Source organism: Molossus molossus, unplaced genomic scaffold, assembly GCF_014108415.1.
Source record: "Molossus molossus isolate mMolMol1 unplaced genomic scaffold, mMolMol1.p scaffold_m16_p_19, whole genome shotgun sequence".
NCBI lineage: Eukaryota > Metazoa > Chordata > Mammalia > Chiroptera > Molossidae > Molossus > Molossus molossus.
In genome coordinates, this window is record NW_023425354.1 from 18,036,832 (window position 1) to 18,054,421 (window position 17,590).

General features: G+C 37.3%; 1 protein-coding gene across 2 annotated transcripts in view; it reads left to right on the forward strand.

The window, feature by feature from the left end:
* Positions 1–17,590, forward strand: part of AATF (apoptosis antagonizing transcription factor) — a 102,541-nt gene that overhangs the window by 63,351 nt on the left and 21,600 nt on the right. Inside the window, exons 9-11 of one of the 2 annotated variants that reach the window (XM_036269294.1) lie at positions 1,463–1,530; positions 3,367–3,447; positions 13,086–13,157. In XM_036269294.1, coding sequence (XP_036125187.1) covers positions 1,463–1,530; positions 3,367–3,447; positions 13,086–13,157 — 221 coding nt within the window. Of the gene's footprint in view, positions 1–1,462; positions 1,531–2,506; positions 2,559–3,366; positions 3,448–13,085; positions 13,158–17,590 lie in introns of those variants that run through there. The other variant, XM_036269295.1, reaches the window with a different exon arrangement.

Below are 17,590 nucleotides of genomic sequence, written 5' to 3' on the forward strand. Positions count from 1 at the left end.
CTTTTTCCAGCGCCTACTTACATAAACAAATGAAAATGAGAGCATGAACTACTTTCATAGGAATTTATTCCTCCTTCTCCATCCTCCCACAGGCTTCAGCTGTTTAACTTGGTGAAATACCTATATTGCTGCCGTGCCTCACCTACAAAACAATTACTTATTTTTGTGAAGAAACAAGTTTTAAAGTCAAACCTGTATTATTGACAGATGAGTAATAGGAACTGGTTTATTTTAAATTTTCTCTCAGAAGATATTTGGAATATTTATTTTATTTTTTTTCATCCTCACCCAAGGACATTTTTACATTTTTTGTTCAGGAAGAGTGGGAGGGACAGAGAGGAACAGAGAGAGAGAGAAAAATCGATGTGAAAGGGACACATCGAGTGGCTGCCACCCACACGACCAACCAGGGCCGGGCACAACTGCAACCGAGGTACATGCCCTTAGCGGGAACCAAACCCGGGTCTCTCTGGACTGCAGGCCGACACTCTAACTGCTGAACCAAACCAGCCAGGGCGATACTTGGAATTTTAATCTCTGCTGCCATTTCCCTGCATACATATAGCACTTGCATAGGAGAGATGATCTACCATATTATTGTAATTTAGAATTCTCCTCCTTTAATGTTTACCTTTTAAATCCATTGCTTCTCTTTACCTAGGACTTTAAAATCCAATGCAAAAGCTTAAGACTGTGTGAAAGATATAGTTATAGACTTGGATTGCATGTGGTGGACTCCCCAGGATTAAGAGGAGAGGAGGAGAGGAGGTTCAAGTTCCCATGGAGTTAATTGTATAGGATGAAAGACTGGTTTTCTGTGTTGTATTTGCAGTAAGCACATATGTCTTTTTTTGGGTTCCCTCTTAAAATTATTGTGGCTGTAAATGTGTTGGTCTCATATATGGTTAAATCACTGAATAGTTAGCAGGGAAGAGTACTGGCTATGGAAGGCAAGAGAATGAAGTCCACACTTTTAATTATATATAATAAAGGCTTTTGCCTGAGGAAGATCTTCCTGACTGCTGGAGGTTATAGGTCAGAAGTTAACTGTGTACCATTATTCTATTGGTGAGAAGCTGATGCATCTTTTTTTTTTTTTGCTGCACAGTCCTCCCCACCTGACCTTTTAAAGATTCTCCACTGATATCGATGAGGTGGACAAAAGTAATCATAAAAACAATGAAGGGGATGTTGCAGATTCATTGATCCATTTGAAATGAACTGCAGTACAATAAGTCTTCCAAATGGACTTCTGTTCTCAGCTATTGCTCTAGCCACCTTTTTAAAGATATATAAATATGAAAGGGTTAATGGGAATTCAGTCATGCTCTTGCCACTGGGTTGTCCCTTATTGATTGTAGTTTTAGAGATGTTGCTATGCCATTCAGAATTCTTACTGTGCCCTTTTAAAGTTAGTTGGTGCTGGAAAATAAATAAATCAGTTGCTTTACTTTTACCATAGCTCCTTCGAGAACTCATAGAACGGAAGACCAGCTCATTGGATCCCAATGATCAGGTGGCCATGGGAAGGTAATTTAGATATGGCTTTCTATTTATGCAAGCAGCTTACGTAATAGTTTCTCTCTTTGGTTCCCCTTAATTCTGCCTCCAAGGCATTGATTGGCCCTATAATTATAAAAGTAGAGTAAGCTATAAGAGCTAGAAAGACAAAGTGATGGAAACCCTAATTGTTTACCCTACATTGCCTAACATGCAGTTTGAATAAGAGATTATAAAATACCTATATGTGTTTGTTCTAGGGCTTGTTTAGCAAAGTCCTTCTTATGCTTTATGGATTTGGGTTGTGACTGTATCTGTATCAATCTCTGACCAGTGGATAAAAAGCAACCCCAAATGTGTGCTCTCAGCTGTCAGATGTGGCACTTCACACAACAGGTTCCTAGCTCGTAGCTGAATCTGCTTTGTTAGAGTCTGCCCTAATTTAGACCTCCACCCCTCAGTAAAAGCTTCAGCACAATTAGAAATGGAACGTGGCAGCATTACCCAGATGTCAGGGGAGAATGTAAAGTAGTGAAGGAAGGCCCTTGTGTGTATGCTTCACCCTGTGGTTGGAAAATAAAAAGGGCATTTAGAGTGTTACCTAATGAATAGTGTACATTTAAATAGCCATGAGCCATAATTTGCAAAAGCATGAAAGGAAACAAAGGCTGCAAGTGCCAGAATAGGATTCTATGCAGAGAAGCATTTGGAGAATGCAATGAAAAATTTGTGTTGACGAAATAATTTTATTTGAGTAAAACAGTATTTGAATTTTAGGATGGGATGTTGTTGGTATTTTGTGTCTCTCTGGAATGTTATAGAGAGCTGTTCACTATAAATTTAATGTGATAGAGCAAATTGTATTTAAGTGGTGATTATATTGTACATTTATCTCACTTTACAATAAAATAGATTATGGTAATTAAGATTATATTAAGATTACGGTAATTGGATTTCCCTAGATTTTTTTTCCCTTCTGATGTTGAGTTTTCATTGTATAAATCAGGTAAGAAGACTAGCTGCTGCTGTTTCTCCTTGGTTTTTTCACATTTGTTCATGTGAGCAATTTATGATTTTCTTAGCCCAGTATCTTTTGTTTGAAAAATTAATTCCTTTTAATCTAAAATGACTGGAGAACATGTGGATCTTGTTTGGATCCTGACTCAAACAAACCAACTGTAAAATTCAGGCAATCTGGGAAATTTGAAGACTGACTGAATATTTGATAGTGAAGAATTACTGTTAACACTTTTTAGGTGTGACAGTGGTATTGCGATCATACTGGGGAGAAGGGAGAATCACCCTTACTTTTTAGCAACACATTCTGAAATATCACAGATTAAATAAAAACTTAATAAAATAACTGTAAAACTGGTATCAGTAGTGGTAATTATTTTAAAAATTTGCAAAAATTGAAAAGCATAAGAAAAAGCAGTTGGGTATTAACAAAGGCAAAATTAGATTTAAGGAATTCATGTGTTTAAACCACACAGCGCTAGCAATATTAGTAATAGAACTTGCTGCACAGCTAAAACATTAAAAGCAAACCGAAGCAGCTGTACTCAATTTGATGGGTTTTTATATAGACTGGTAGATTTAGTGCTTGTCACAGCAACTCCAGATACTAAGGAGTATTGTTAACCAAATTTGCTGTAGAATTTCCCAGCTGCCATTTGTTTTTTTTTTTACCATTGCACAAATCCTCTTCAATTGATTAGTCGCTTTGGTCCCAGACTGTCTTGAGGAACTTCATGTAGGTTGATGATTTCTTTCTGTAGGGTTGTTAGTGGGAAAAATTCCAATTTGTCAATACATATAACTGTTTCTGTTAGTGATGATGCATAACATTGCTTGTGAATTTCCCAGGCAGTGGCTTGCAATCCAGAAGTTACGAAGCAAAATACACAAGAAAGTAGATAGAAAAGCCAGCAAAGGAAGGAAACTTCGGTGAGTTACTTTTCAGAAAAAATGTCAAATGTTATGTTAATATCTGTCTTCTCTTGCATTTTGTCTATTGTGCCATTTTTCTGTTTCTTCTGATGATTCTGTTTTTAAGGGTCAGAAAAATAACTGAAACAATATTGAGACTTTTTTTGACTCAGCTTTTCTTTACTCTAAAATGTAAATACGGTTTTAAAGGATTTTTGTTCTACTCTTGTAAATGGATAGGTTTTGTAATATCTGCATTTCTCTGAAAGAGAAATAATAAATAAACAAGAAATGATAGTTGAAATGTCTTAGTTTTAAAAAGTGATTTCTATAGAAAAATATAAATATTTTATTTTGGAGTCTAATTTAGAATATGATTATGTTGGTTCATTTTCATGATGCTATATGTGTACACAGTATGCAGAAAAGATATAAAGAGTCCAGATAATGTTAACAATGTGCTTAAGTGAGATGAGAAATATAATTTTTATGAGAAAACCGAGAAATTTCTGACTATAGGAAAACCCATAGCCCTGTGATCTCTTTAAGGAGTCTTATATATATGCAGAGAGAAAAGGAGTGAGAATAGGAAGTGACATTTCTATGCTTTTAGACTTAGATTCCTTGTAACTATATATATTACATGGTATCATTCACACAAAGCCTCCATGTCAAAGAAACTACTTGTAATTCAGGTGCAAATTGAAGAAAAGTCTTAAATTCATTGTGTTAGGACAATTTTAGGCAGGTAGCTAATCCTACATCCTTATTAGAGCCTGCCTGTCATTAAATTCCCTTTGGACAAATGCAGATCTATCTCATTTTTAAATATCTTCAGAGAAGCAGATTTCATAACTACTTTAAATGAACCTGTTTAAGTATTTAACAAAACTCATCAGGAAATGCTTATTACTTTTCTATAACTTTGCAGAAATAAACTTATTCATGTGTCGAAATTTCCAAATTTTCATGCTTCTCCAGGTTCATTTTTACTTTAGTGGTTAAGAGCATGTACTCAGCCCTGACCAGTTTGGCTCAGCGGTTAGAGCGTCGACCTGCGGTCCCGAGAGACCCGGGTTCGGTTCCTGCTAAGGGCGCGTACCTTGGTTGCAGTTTGTCCCCGGCCCTGGTTGGTCGTGTGAGTGGCAGCCACTCGATGTGTCCCTTTCACGTCGATATTTCTCTCTCTCTCTCTGTTCCACTCTCCCTCCCACTCTACCTGAACAAAAAAAATGGAGAAATGTCCTCGGGTGAGGATAAAAAAAAAAAAGCATGTACTCAAGGGCCAGACTGCTGGAGTTTAATCCAAGCTTTGACATTGACTAGTAGTTACTTTGGGCAAGACCCTCAAACTTCCTGTACTAGTGTCTTCATCTGTGAAATGGGGATGATAACAACGGTGCAGACTTGTAAGGCTGCTGTGAGGATTAAGAGAGTAAGTATGGCCCTGGCCAGTTTGGCTCAGCGGTTAGAATGTTGGCCTGTGGTCCCAAGAGATCCGGGTTCGGTTCCCGCTAAGGGCACGTACCTCGGTTGCAGTTTGTCCCCGGCCCTGGTTGGGTCATGCGGGTGGCAGCCACTCGATGTGTCCCTTTCACCTTGATGTTTATCTTTCTCTCTTCCTCTCTCTCCCTCCCACTCTATCTGAACACAAAAATGGAAAAATGTCCTCGGGTGAGGATAAAAAAAAAGAAGAGTTCGTTACTTTGGTTTGTCTTATGTTTTCTGTTGGCATTGCTATCGCAAATGTATGCTCTTCAAAAGAATTGAGAGAGGAAAATAATACCTTTTCTACATATTGTACTGTTATAAAATTTAAAACTATTGGGGCAAGTAGCCAAAGCTGTGTGCCCCTTGAGAGCAAGAATTATACTGTTTTATCCTTTAAGACATTCCAACCTTATTATCTGCTATACTGCTTTATAGACAGCCAGAAAATGTTTTTGGATGATTATGACAGTAAAATGAACATGCTCATCAGGTAAAGAGAAATGGCACTAAGTCTAAACATAACACAGATTAAGAAATCTGTATAAATGTTGGAGAAGTGAGCATGACAAATAACAGAAGAACTGTGGATCTGTTGTTTCCCAAATCAAAATAAATTTATCAGAGTTGTTATTAGGTTAAGGTATTTTTTTAAAGTATTATATTTTAATAGCAACTGCTTTTCTTTTTTCTTTATTGATTTTTAGAGAGAGCGGTAGGGAGAAATGGAAACATCGATGAGAGAAAACATCGATTGGCCACCTCCTGCATGCCCCCTACTTGGGGATTTGGCCCACAACCTGGGCATGTGCCCTGACTGGGAATCGAACCAGTGACCTCTTGGTACATGGGTCAATGCTCAACCTGTGAGCCATACCAGCCGGGCAGCAACTGCTTTTCTATTATTTACTTATTAAACCTCATTAAACTATTCATCAGAGGTATGTGTCACTGCAATTGTATACTTCTGTTTTTGTAGCATTTTGCTAGTAATTGAGATTATAAATCCCCATAAATCCAGAGGCATTTGACATCTTATTCTGGCAACAGGCAAGTAGGAGATAGATATTCTACTTAAACATTACAATATAGGAAGTGGTATATAAAAATATAGGAAGGGTGCCTTCTGAGATTCTAGGGGCCATATTACGAGCTGGGTAAGACCCATTCTGCCCTCGAGGGGCATGTAGTCTGGAGAAGATGGCAGACAATAATCCAATAAGTGGTGCTGTGTGGGAAGTGCTATAGTAGAGATCATCCTGGTACAGGGTCTCTTGGGGAATGCAGACTACTTAGGAAGACTTTCTATAAGGTGCAACATCAACACTTCACATTGAGCAGTCTGGAAACAGCCCAGTGAAGGCCAAAAAGAATAACGTTTGCAAAAATGTGTTTTTAGAGTATACATGGCCATTTTGGGAACTGCAATTAATTTGTTTTGGCAGAGACTTAAAGTGAATGTGGAGCAGATGAGGCTGTATGAGTAGTGAGTGCTAGATCATAGACAGTCTAAGGGTCTTGGACTTAATTCTGTAGACTGTAGTGAGTCATTTAAGACTTAGGTAGAGCCCTGGTCAGTTTGGCTCAGTGGTTAGAGCATCGGCCTGCAGTCTAGAGAGACCTGGGTTCAGTTCCTGCTAAGGGCATGTACCGTGGTTGCAGTTTGTCCCGGCCCTGGTTGGTCGTGCAGGAGGCAGCCACTCGATGTGTCCCTTTCATGTCAATGTTTCTTTCTCTGTCCCTCCCACACTATCTGAACAAAAAATGGGAAAATGTCTTCCAGTGAGGATTAAAAAAAAAGACTTAGGTAGAGGTATGTTATCACATTTCAGTTGTATTTTAGAAAGATGTAGGGAGGTAAAGGAAAATGAGAAGGCTAGAGTTGACTCTCAGGAGTTTCAGAGGGAGGCTGAAAGAAGGAAATCAATTTTTTGCCTTTGAGAGAGAGAAGTATGTTCAGTTTTTTAATATACTGAATTTGACACAACCTTGAGGAATCCAGGTTTAGAGAAAGATTTTTTTTTTATGTCAAGAGAAGGATGTAAATATTAATAGTAGTCCCTCCTTATCCACGGTTTCACTTTCTGTAGTCAGCCATGTTCTGAAAATATTAAATGGAAAATTTTAGAAACAATTCATAAGTTAAATTATGTGCTGTTTAGTAGTGTGATGAAATCCACTCCCTACCCCACCCCCGCCCTAGGACATATATCATCCCTTTGTCTAGCTGTGTATGCTACCCTCTGCCCTCCCATTAGTCTCTTAGTAGCCATTATGGTTATCAGATCAGATATGAAATAATTATTGTTATTGTTGTTAATCTTGTACTGTATCTAATCTGTAGATTAAACTTTATCATCATTACATATGTATAGGAAAAACATAGTATATGTAGGGTGCAGTATTAGCCATTGTTTTAGGCATCTACTGGTGTCTTGGAACATATCCCTTGTGGATAAGAGGGGACTACTGTGAAGTTGATAGTTTAGAAACAATTGAATTGCTATTTTCAGGGAGTATATAGGGTGAAAAAGTACAACCTCGAGGAATGTGATAGAGGAAGAGTGGTCACTGAGGAGGGGGACAGAAAAGAGGGATGTGAAGCAGTAAAGGCAGAGAATGTTTGATAAGAGTCAAGGATGTTCCATGTCTCAGAGCAATTAAGTTGGGTGGGACGTTTCATTTGTCATCACATTACTCCACAGGAGGTGCTGCTGGGTGACTACAGAAGTCTAGAAACCATAAACTAAGGGACCTTCCATACTGTAAAGGCCTTTTACAATTTTTCTGTAAACTTTTTTTTTATTCCTCACCTGAGGATATGGTTTTTTATTGATTTTAGAGAGAGGAAGGGAGAGAGAGTTAGAGAGAAACATTGATGTGAGAGAGGAGCATTGATCAGTTGCCTCCTGTACATGCCCTGACCAGGAATCAAACCCACAATTTTTTTGGTGTATTGGACGATGCTTCAACCACCTGAGCCACCTGGCCAGGGCTGTTTAAACTTTTACTATGTCTGTTGGCTTGTGTCATAAAAGCCTTTTGGAATACAGTTGATGTACCATCAAAAGGATATGTGCAGTTCCACTTATTAAATGTAGAAGGAATAAGAGAAATACAAAATCACCAGTAGACAAGCACCATGTAATAATTTGTGCAGGCAAGATCCACCAGTGGGTGCTACAGTCAATGGGGAAAAGTTAAGAAACAGTGTATCTTCAAAGATATTAATTACAAAGAGAAAGCAGTAACTTTATAGTGGAGAAACCCAGCAGGTGCCACCTTACCAAAGTGTTCAAGATTAACAACACCAATAATAAGGCATATTTACATCCCTTGCCCTGTCTTCTGTAGGAGAACACAACATCATTTCTGTGGTATTCTTGCTTAACCTCAATCTCATCATGAAACATCACACAAATCCAAATTGTGAGACACTCTACAAAATAACTCATCAGTACTTATCAGAAGTGTCAGGGTAATGGAAAAACAAGGAAGACCGAGGAACTGTCACAGATTGGAAGAGGCTAAGGAGAGACAGCACAAACAGGTGCAATGTGGGGTCCTAGACTGGATCCAAGACAACAGAAAGGACATTGGGATAAAAACGGGTGAAATTTGAATAAGGTCTATAGTTTAGTTAATAGTATTATACCAGTGTTAATTTCCTGAGTTTGACAATTACACTGTATTTAGGTAAATTATTAACATTAGAGGAAGCTGCGTGAGGTTAAACATGAATGTACTATGTTTGCAAATTTTCTGTAAGTCTAAAATTATTGCAAAAGAAAAGTAATGAATATGGTCATGTGTTTTGTTTTTCAGTTTTGTCATTTGTATTTATGTGATTCTCCTTGACCATAAATGTGAGGGATGTGGTCAGAATCAGAGAATAATCTTTATTAGTAGCAACAGTGACCACTAACATTTATAAAACTCACTGTTGGGCCCTGCAGAGGTAGAAAAAGCACAGGCTATGAATCTTAACTGTCTAGGTTTGAAATCTGACTCTTCTGCTTACTGGCCTTGAGGCCTTGGGCATGTTACTTTACATCTCTGTGCTGCAATTTCCTCATCTGTGAGGAATGAAGTAAAAGTCACATCTCATGTTGTTATACAGATTAAATTAGCTAATTCATGTAAAGTAGTTAAATAAAGTAATTTACCCAACATTACAGAGCTAGTTAGGGATTTAAGCTAATTGGTCTGAACCCACTCATGTAATTTCTGGCTGTTGAATTGTTTCTCTGGCAAGACCTCTGCAGGCGCTAAGATGACATCTGGGCTACATTAGCATTCTGCCCTGAAGGATTAAACCAAGTGGCCCAGACTAGATGAGAATATTATAAATACTTCCTTAAAATACCTCTACAAGAGCTGGTAGAGTACACTATCATCACTGATACTAGATTCTGCCATTGATCAACTTTTGCTCTTTGTTTGTGATAGGGTTGGAAAGATAAGATTTCCAGAATGTTATAGCAAAATTGAACATTACCTTGTGGATATATTAGTTAAGTGATAGCAGGTCAGTGGTATCAGCCTGTTGAGACTGGACATGGCAACTTGCAAGTTGGATACTAGAAAATAATTTATTTAAAAAGAATATTTTAGCCCGGCCAGAGTGGCTCAGTTGGTTGAGTGTCACCTCATGCACCAAAAAAAAAAAAAAAAAGGTTGCCAGTTTGATTCCCAGTCAAGGCACATACCTGGGTTTTGCAGGTTTGATCCCTTGTCAGAGAGTATATGGAAAGCATACTAATCAGTGTTTCTCTCTCACATCGATGGTTTGTGTTCTCTCTCTCTCCTTTGCTCTCTTTAAGCATGTCCTTGGATGAGGATTAAAAAAAAAGAATATTTTTATTTTTAGAAATAATTATAATTATTGATTATCAGTATTTTATACAGCAGTATATATAAGTGGATTTCACCATAATTTTGTCAGAACTTGTAATGTAAATGAATTAAACTTTCAGGTCTTTAATAATGAGATGTCTTACTGTGTCTGTCTATTCTTCTGCAACAAAATTACATTTATCTTTTCTTCTTTTTTTTTTAATCCTCACTCGAGGATATTTTTCCATTTATTTTCAGACAGGGAGGGAAGGCGGGAGGAAGGGAAGAGGGGGTGGATAGAAAGAGAGAGAGAGAGAGAAACATAGATGTGAGAGAGATACATTGATTGGTTGCCTCCTGCACGACCACGACCAGGGCCAGGACAAACTGTAACTGAGGTACGTGCCCCTGACCGGAATTGAACCCATGACTCTTCGATCTGCAGGCTGACACTCTAACTGTTGAGTCAAACTGGCCAGGGCTATTTATCTTTTCTTAGTATGGTTGGAAAAAGGTGTTTTAATACTAAAACATGTGTTTATCATCCTCAGCAGTACTGAGATGAGATGCATTGCATTAAGTACACGTTACTAAATGTCTTCAATCTGGTTACTTCTTAAAACCTGTCTTTCCTCATGCAGTTAATAGTTATTGAATATATTGTATTAGTGTAAAGGTATTCCATAGAGCAGTATCATCCAATAAAAATATGTATTGCATATGTAATTTTAAATGTTCTAGTGGCCACATTAAAAAACAAAACAGGTGAATGTAGTTTATATGTTTCATTTAACTCAATATATTTAAAATATTATTTCAATAATTTATTATTTTAAAAATTATTAATGACATAATTTGTATCCTTTTGTGTCTCAAGTCATCAAAATCTGGTGTGTTTCTTAGAACGATAGCATATCTCAGTTCAGATAAGCCACATTTGAGGTGCTCAGTAGCCAAACAGGTGGCCAGTGGCTACTGGATTGGACAACACAACTATAGAGCATACTTCATAGTCTTTGTCCAGAAGTGAATTAAACCTGGTCTTTGGACACAGCCAAGAATAGTACTAATTTTTTATATAGACACCAAACTTTGGTGAAATCTAAAGATATTAAAATATGTTTATTAACAGTATTTATGCTTTATACTTATATAAAGAGGTTAGGTAAATATTTATACTCTCACATATTGACATAACCTTTGGGAGGGCATTTTGACTCAGTTTTTCTATTTTAAATATGTATGCCTTTCAATTTACCAGCAATTTCACATGTCACAATTTATCCCATAGAAATAGGTGAACAAATATACAGCAATTTGTATAATTATCTTCACTTCGTTGTTTAACATGGTTTTTAAAGGGGGCAATCTACACAGATGCCCATGAATAGGAGATTAAATAAATTATAATATATTGACACAATGGAATATTCTGCAATTATGAAAAAGAACCGACTATGACATAATGGTTCAGTGGGAAAAGCTTAATGCAGAATATTAACTCTATTGTAATCTGATTTTTAGGTTAAAAATGTATTAAGTTTATATTTATCTTTTGTATGGAAAATGCTTCAGCCACACTAACAGTTTTAATCAATAGTGATTATTTCTGTGGGGTAGTATTACCGGGGACTTGTAAGTTCTCTATACATTTCTGTATTTGGATTTCTTTTATAAGAGTTATTATTTTTATAATTAGGAGATAACAGACATTTTAAAAACAAGTATGAGATTTTGTTTTTGCATCATATAAAAAGTGAAGAAGTGGAAACAAGATAAATGTTCAAAAATAAGAAAATATATTATGGTACTTCCACTCCTGGAATTGTATACAGTTATTTAGACATTATGGGACAGAGCTTACAATGCAAAGGGGAAAAAAGAGGATATAAAATTGTATGTATATATAACAGGATCACTATGTAAAACAAATATAACTAACCAAAATGTTAACAATTGCTTTTAGGTGGAGGAATTATGCATATTTTGGTGTATGCTTTGTTGGTTTCTTTTCCAAATTTTCTATAATGAATTTATACTTTTCCTACTACTTTATAATAAAGAAAATCTCATCACCATTATTCTTTTAAAACTCATTTGTTAAGGAAAAGAAATTTGGCCCTGGCCAGTTTGGCTTAGTGGTTAGAGCATCAGCCTGCAGACCAGTCACGGGTTCGATTTTGGTCATGGGCATGTACCTTGGTTATGGTTCAGTCCCAGCCCTGGTCAGGGTCGTGCAGGAGGCAGCCAATTGATGTGTCTTTCTCACATCAATGTTTCTCACCCTACCCCTATCTGAAGATAAATGGAAAAATATCTTCAGGTGAAGATTAAAAAGAAAGAAAAAGAAAGTTGGGAGGCTTTGCTGTGGGTGGTACAGCAAAGAGTCAGATATTTGATATATGTAAAAATGTTTTTAAAACTTAAAACATAATGCACAAGAATATATTTATTGTATTTTTGTTTGTATATAGTGTTTTGCCCAAGTCATGTTTTTTGGTTAACATTTTATAATGTGCATATTGTCATGCAGCCTCTCCTATTATAATTAACAGAAAGGGATACTTTCCTTGAATTCTCTTTGGTATAATTTGGTCTATAGAAGGTTATATATTTGTTCGGCCCCTTTCACCAGAAAAATCTCAAAACATTGTATACAAAAATAACTATTTTTCTATTGACAATAACTGGAAGTGATGTAACTTAAATTTATATGACATCTTGACTGAAGATCTGGGAATCAAACTTATGTACTATTAAGTTGTACTCCTTCATTTAAAGATGGGGGAATGAAAGACCCAGTGGAACTAGTGAGTAGAAATGATGCGGAATTCTAGAAGCCTTTTCTGACTCAGGGAACCAAGTGCTATTGAGTGACGGTGATGATGAGGTATTGCATTCGGGTGTTATACCACTCACCGCCTATGCTACTGCCAATAGGTAGTTTTAATGACACTGAAAAATGATTAAGATATAGAGAGAGGAGGAAAATGGGGTAGTCAAGTGCTCATTGTCTTTTGTCTGGAGTAATGTTTAAGGATTAGTATGTTGCTCAAGGGCACAGTGTATCTACTTTTTGGGGGGCTGTGATATGAGTGGATCTGTGTTGAACAACTGTCATTTATAATGTACTGTTACCAGACTTTTCTCCTGTAGCTTTAAGGAAAAAGGGTTCTATAGTTGTGAGTGTTACATGCCTATCATTGTTCTCTATTCAATTCTGGAGCCAAATGTTCCTGTGCTGTGTTCCCAAGTTTGTTAGTTCATAGAATGTGTTTCCTCTTCTAGTTTAATAGTTACTAATGTTGCTACCTCTCTCCTGCTTTATTTAGGTTTCATATCCTTAGCAAGCTACTGAGCTTCATGGCACCTATTGACCATACCACAATGAATGATGACGCCAGGTGAGTAATAGATTAATTATGTGTCTCAAATGGCTTCATGACAGCCTGATATTGACCTGTTCTCCAGCCTGTCACCCTCTCCATTTTTTCTTATCAGTTAACCATTTGTCATTGGCATCATAGCAAGAGTCCTTGTCACATCTCTTCACTCCCATAATTACTGTAAAACCAAAACAAAATTTCCATACATCTCAATGCTGCCTCTGATTGTTTTTTGTTTGTTTTTGCTGTTTTGTTTTCTTTTTAACTTTAGCTGTTTGCCCAGCTCATCTGAGCTCTTGCCTAGGACAGACAGGTCAGGACAACTCTGCACTTGATTTATAGAGGTGTGCGTTGTTGTGTTTGTTCAGGCTGCTGAAGAGGATTGTTTGATTAAGTATTTTTATGAAAGAAGTACATGCTGCCCTGGCTGGTTTGGCTCAGCGGTTAGAGTGTCGGTCCATAGTCCAGAGAAACCTGGGTTTGGTTCCTGCTGAGGGCACATACCTCAGTTGCAGTTTGTCCCCGGCCCTGGTTGGGGTTGTGCGGGAAGCAGCCACTCAATGTGTCCCTTTCATGTCAATGTTTCTCTCTCTCTCTCTCTCTCTCTCTCTCTCTCTCTCTCTCCTACTCTATCTGAACAAAAATGGAAAACTGTCCTTGGGTGAGGATAAAAAAGAAATACATGCTGCCCTGGCCAGTCTTGCTCAGTGGTTAGAGCGTTGGCCCACGGACCAGAGAGTCCTGGGTTTGGTTCCTGCTAAGGGCACGTACCCTGGTTGCAGTTTGTCCCTGGCCTCGGATGGGGTCATATGGGAGGCAGCCACTTGATGTGTGTCTCTCTCTCTTTCTCCCTCTCTCCCTCCCACTCTAGCTGAAGATGAATGCAAAAATGTCCTTGGGTGAGGATTAAAAAAAAAAAGAAGTACATGCTTATTTTGTAAAGCTGAAACAAAATAGAAATATATACTTATAATAATATAATTCAGAGATAACCATTTAAAAAATAGCTTCTTCAGTATTTATTAGTAATCTACTATAATGTAATATTTTTGTAAGATTACTTATTGATTTACCATTCGTTTATATCAGTATGGAATCATGCTTTCCTGTTTTATTCAGTGAATTATAATCTATTAGTATCATTATTTATTTTGATTTTAAACTGCTCCATATTAATGGATGCCCCTTCAAGCTGACTTGTGTTCTTTTGAGATATCCTCAATTATTCTTTGAGTACTTCCCTACTTTCTGGCACAACAAAGGTGTTCTAGGTTCATCTTATATTTTCTCTGTTTCCACTCTGGAATCAGTCTTTCTCCAAGGAGCCCTGATTCTTTTCAGTTGATTATGGATGTAGAAACCAAAATCTGGGTGCTAGGAGTGCTCACTGTCACTGGGTGTCATTGTTTCTAGGCTCTTTCAACATTCAGAACTGGGAAGTCTATATATATATACACACAAGAGATAACTACTTTTAACATTTCAGAATATTTTCTTTTAGTCTTTTGAGTTCACTTTTTGTACATTCTTGTTTTTCTTTTTTATATAATTAAAATTGTATTCCACTATTATGAAATTTAAAAAAATATTTTGTATGCTGAGAGCATTGTCCCATTAAAATTATTTAAAAATTTGTAATGACTGTAAGGTTTTAAATATTACTTATTAGTCATTTACTAATTATTGGACATTTAAATTGTTTTTTAATTATAATTGTTGTAAATAATGCTGTGATAGACATTTTTAAACAACCCAGTACATGCCCTTGACCTGGAATCGAACCCACAACCCTTTGGTGTGCAGGCCCATGTTCTAACCATTGAGCAACACTGACCAGGGCTATTTGCGTATATTTAGTTTGCTACTAAATCCTATCAGATTCTCCCCTACCCCTTGCCTATAAAGAAGTAGTTCAGCAAGTTTAGGTAAGCACAGTGATTATTAATTCTTTTTGTTTGCTTTGTTCAGTACTTTGAGTAATAAAACAGCTTATGGATAGTTCTGAATGTTTATACTCAAAACTTTGTGACCTTATATTTTCTCTTGTGCTTTGCAAGTGAATGCCTGTGTATGGCTATTTTTTTTTCCTCATTCATTTCTAGATTAGTCTGTTTTTAAAAACAGAGCAAAATGAGTACATCCTTAATTGACATGAAAAAATTATATTGCCAAGAAAGGAAAACAGAATGCTTAAACCTAAATGCAACCCATTCAGGTAATATTATTATTCCAGTCTGGCTGATGTGGCTCAGCCGTTAAGCATCAACGCATGCACCAGGAGGTCACCGATTTGATTCCTGGTCAGGACACATGCCCAGGTTGTGGGCTCGGTTCCTGGTGGAGGGCATGCAGGAGGCAGCCAGTCGATGTTCTCTCTCATCGATGTTTCTATCTCTCTCTCCCTCTCCCTTCCTCTCTCTCTCAAATCAATAACGGAAAAAAAATTATTATCCCAGGCATAAAATGAAACCTAGTTTAAACATTGGTGGTGTCTTTTGTACACTGTACTACTAGATCATTTAGAAATCAACTTCTGTCGTTCTTAGTTGGGCATTTTCTTTAATCATCTAAAAATACCCCAGGGACACTTGGTTTTACAGAGTCTTACTCACTCATAATGTTTGAGGCTTTGCTATATGCTGGACATAAAGATTATTTGAAAATGACTATTATTTAGGATTATGTTGAGCTTGGTCTTTAAGAGACATAAAGCCTGACTACAGAGGCATAAGCAAATGGGATTTATTTTTCTGACAGAATAATAGTAGGGATGCAGGCAGTGGTTTTCCCATCTCAATGATGTTAGGGCCGCATTCCTGGTCTTTCCCCTGTGGTCCTGAGTTGGCTGCTGCAGCCTCAGCCATCAGACGTGCATTCGAGGCAGGAAGAAAGAGAAAGGAGTGGTTGGTGTCAGCCACACCTGTTTTCTATTATCAGGAAAGTGAAGAAATTCTTAGAATCCATTCAAACAAACTTCTTATATCTTATTGGCCAGAACTATGTTACATTGCCACTTCAGGTAGAGCAGCAAAGGAGGAAGGATTGGGAATGTGTTTTTCGAATAACACTTGGGAATAGTCCTTGTGGCATTCAGTGGGGGAAAAGGCTATCCCTTGTGGACTGATGGCTGACTATCAGCATTGTTCTCTAGCTGGTTAGCCATTTAACAAGGAAGTTCATAAAAGTCTTATAGCTGGAGCCTGACAGGTGTAACTCAGTGGACTGAGCGTTGTCCCATGAACTGAGAGGTCTGGGTTTGATTCTCAGTCAGAGCACATGCCCAGGTTGCTGGCTCGATCTCCAGAAGGGGGCATGCAGGAAGCAGTTGATCGAGGTTTTTCTCTCACATCGATGTTTCTATGTCTCTCTCCCTCTCTCTCTCGCTCTAAAAAAAATCAATAAAAACCTATTTTAAAAATGTCTTGTAGCTGGAGAACTGAACATTTGTTTTTACCATAGTATACTCAATTCCCTTTGTGTTTCATAATTATCAGTGCATACTACTTTTCCTCAAGTGAATACTTCTGGTTTTGCTAAGTTACAGATACGCCATTCTGTAAAGTATGAATGGAGAACTTTTTATGATTTTGAGGCAGAAAAGGACTTCATAAATATGGCACCAAGGCCAGAAATTGTAAGGGAAAAGATTAGTAGATCTTACTACATACAAGTCATGTTGGAAAAGACAGCAAAAACTTACAAATAAATGACAGACTAGAGAGAAAAAGTTCAACGTATGATATATTTCTTTACTATGTTATAACACTTATAAAGAATTCTTACAGCCCTGGCCGGTTTGGTTCAGCGGTTAGAGCGTTGGCCTGCGGGCCAGAGAGACCCAGGTTTTGTGCGCACTAAGGGCATGTACCTCGGTTGCAGTTTGTCCCTGGCCCTGGTTGGTTGTGTGGGTGGCGGCTGCTTGATGTGTCCCTTTCACATCGATGTTTCTCTCTCTCTCTCTCTCTCTTCCTCTCTCTCCCTCCCACTCTATCTGAACAAAGAATGGAAAAAAGTGTCCTCGGGTGAGAATAGGAAAAAAAAAAAGAGTTCTTACAAACCTCTAAGAATATCCCAATAAAAATTAATGGGCAAGCATGTCATGGGCAAACTCTGAAAGAAAAATCTTAAATTGCTAAAAACATAGACTATCAGTCTCATTAATCAAAGAAATGCAATTTAAAATAATGAGATTTCATTTTTTTCTTATTGGAAAATATTCCAAGATAGTAGTCCCCAGTTTGGGTAGTGTGAAAAAACAGGCACTTTCATAAACTGTTATTGGGAATATAATTGGCAAAATCATTTTGGTGGGTTACTTGATACTGTGTTTCAGATTTTTATCTTTTGACCAAGAAAAATCTGTCTTTAGGAATTGACCTAAGGAAATAGCAAGTTAGCAAATATATTTTATTTGCATCAAGGATCTTTATCACAGCATTGCTTGAAATGGA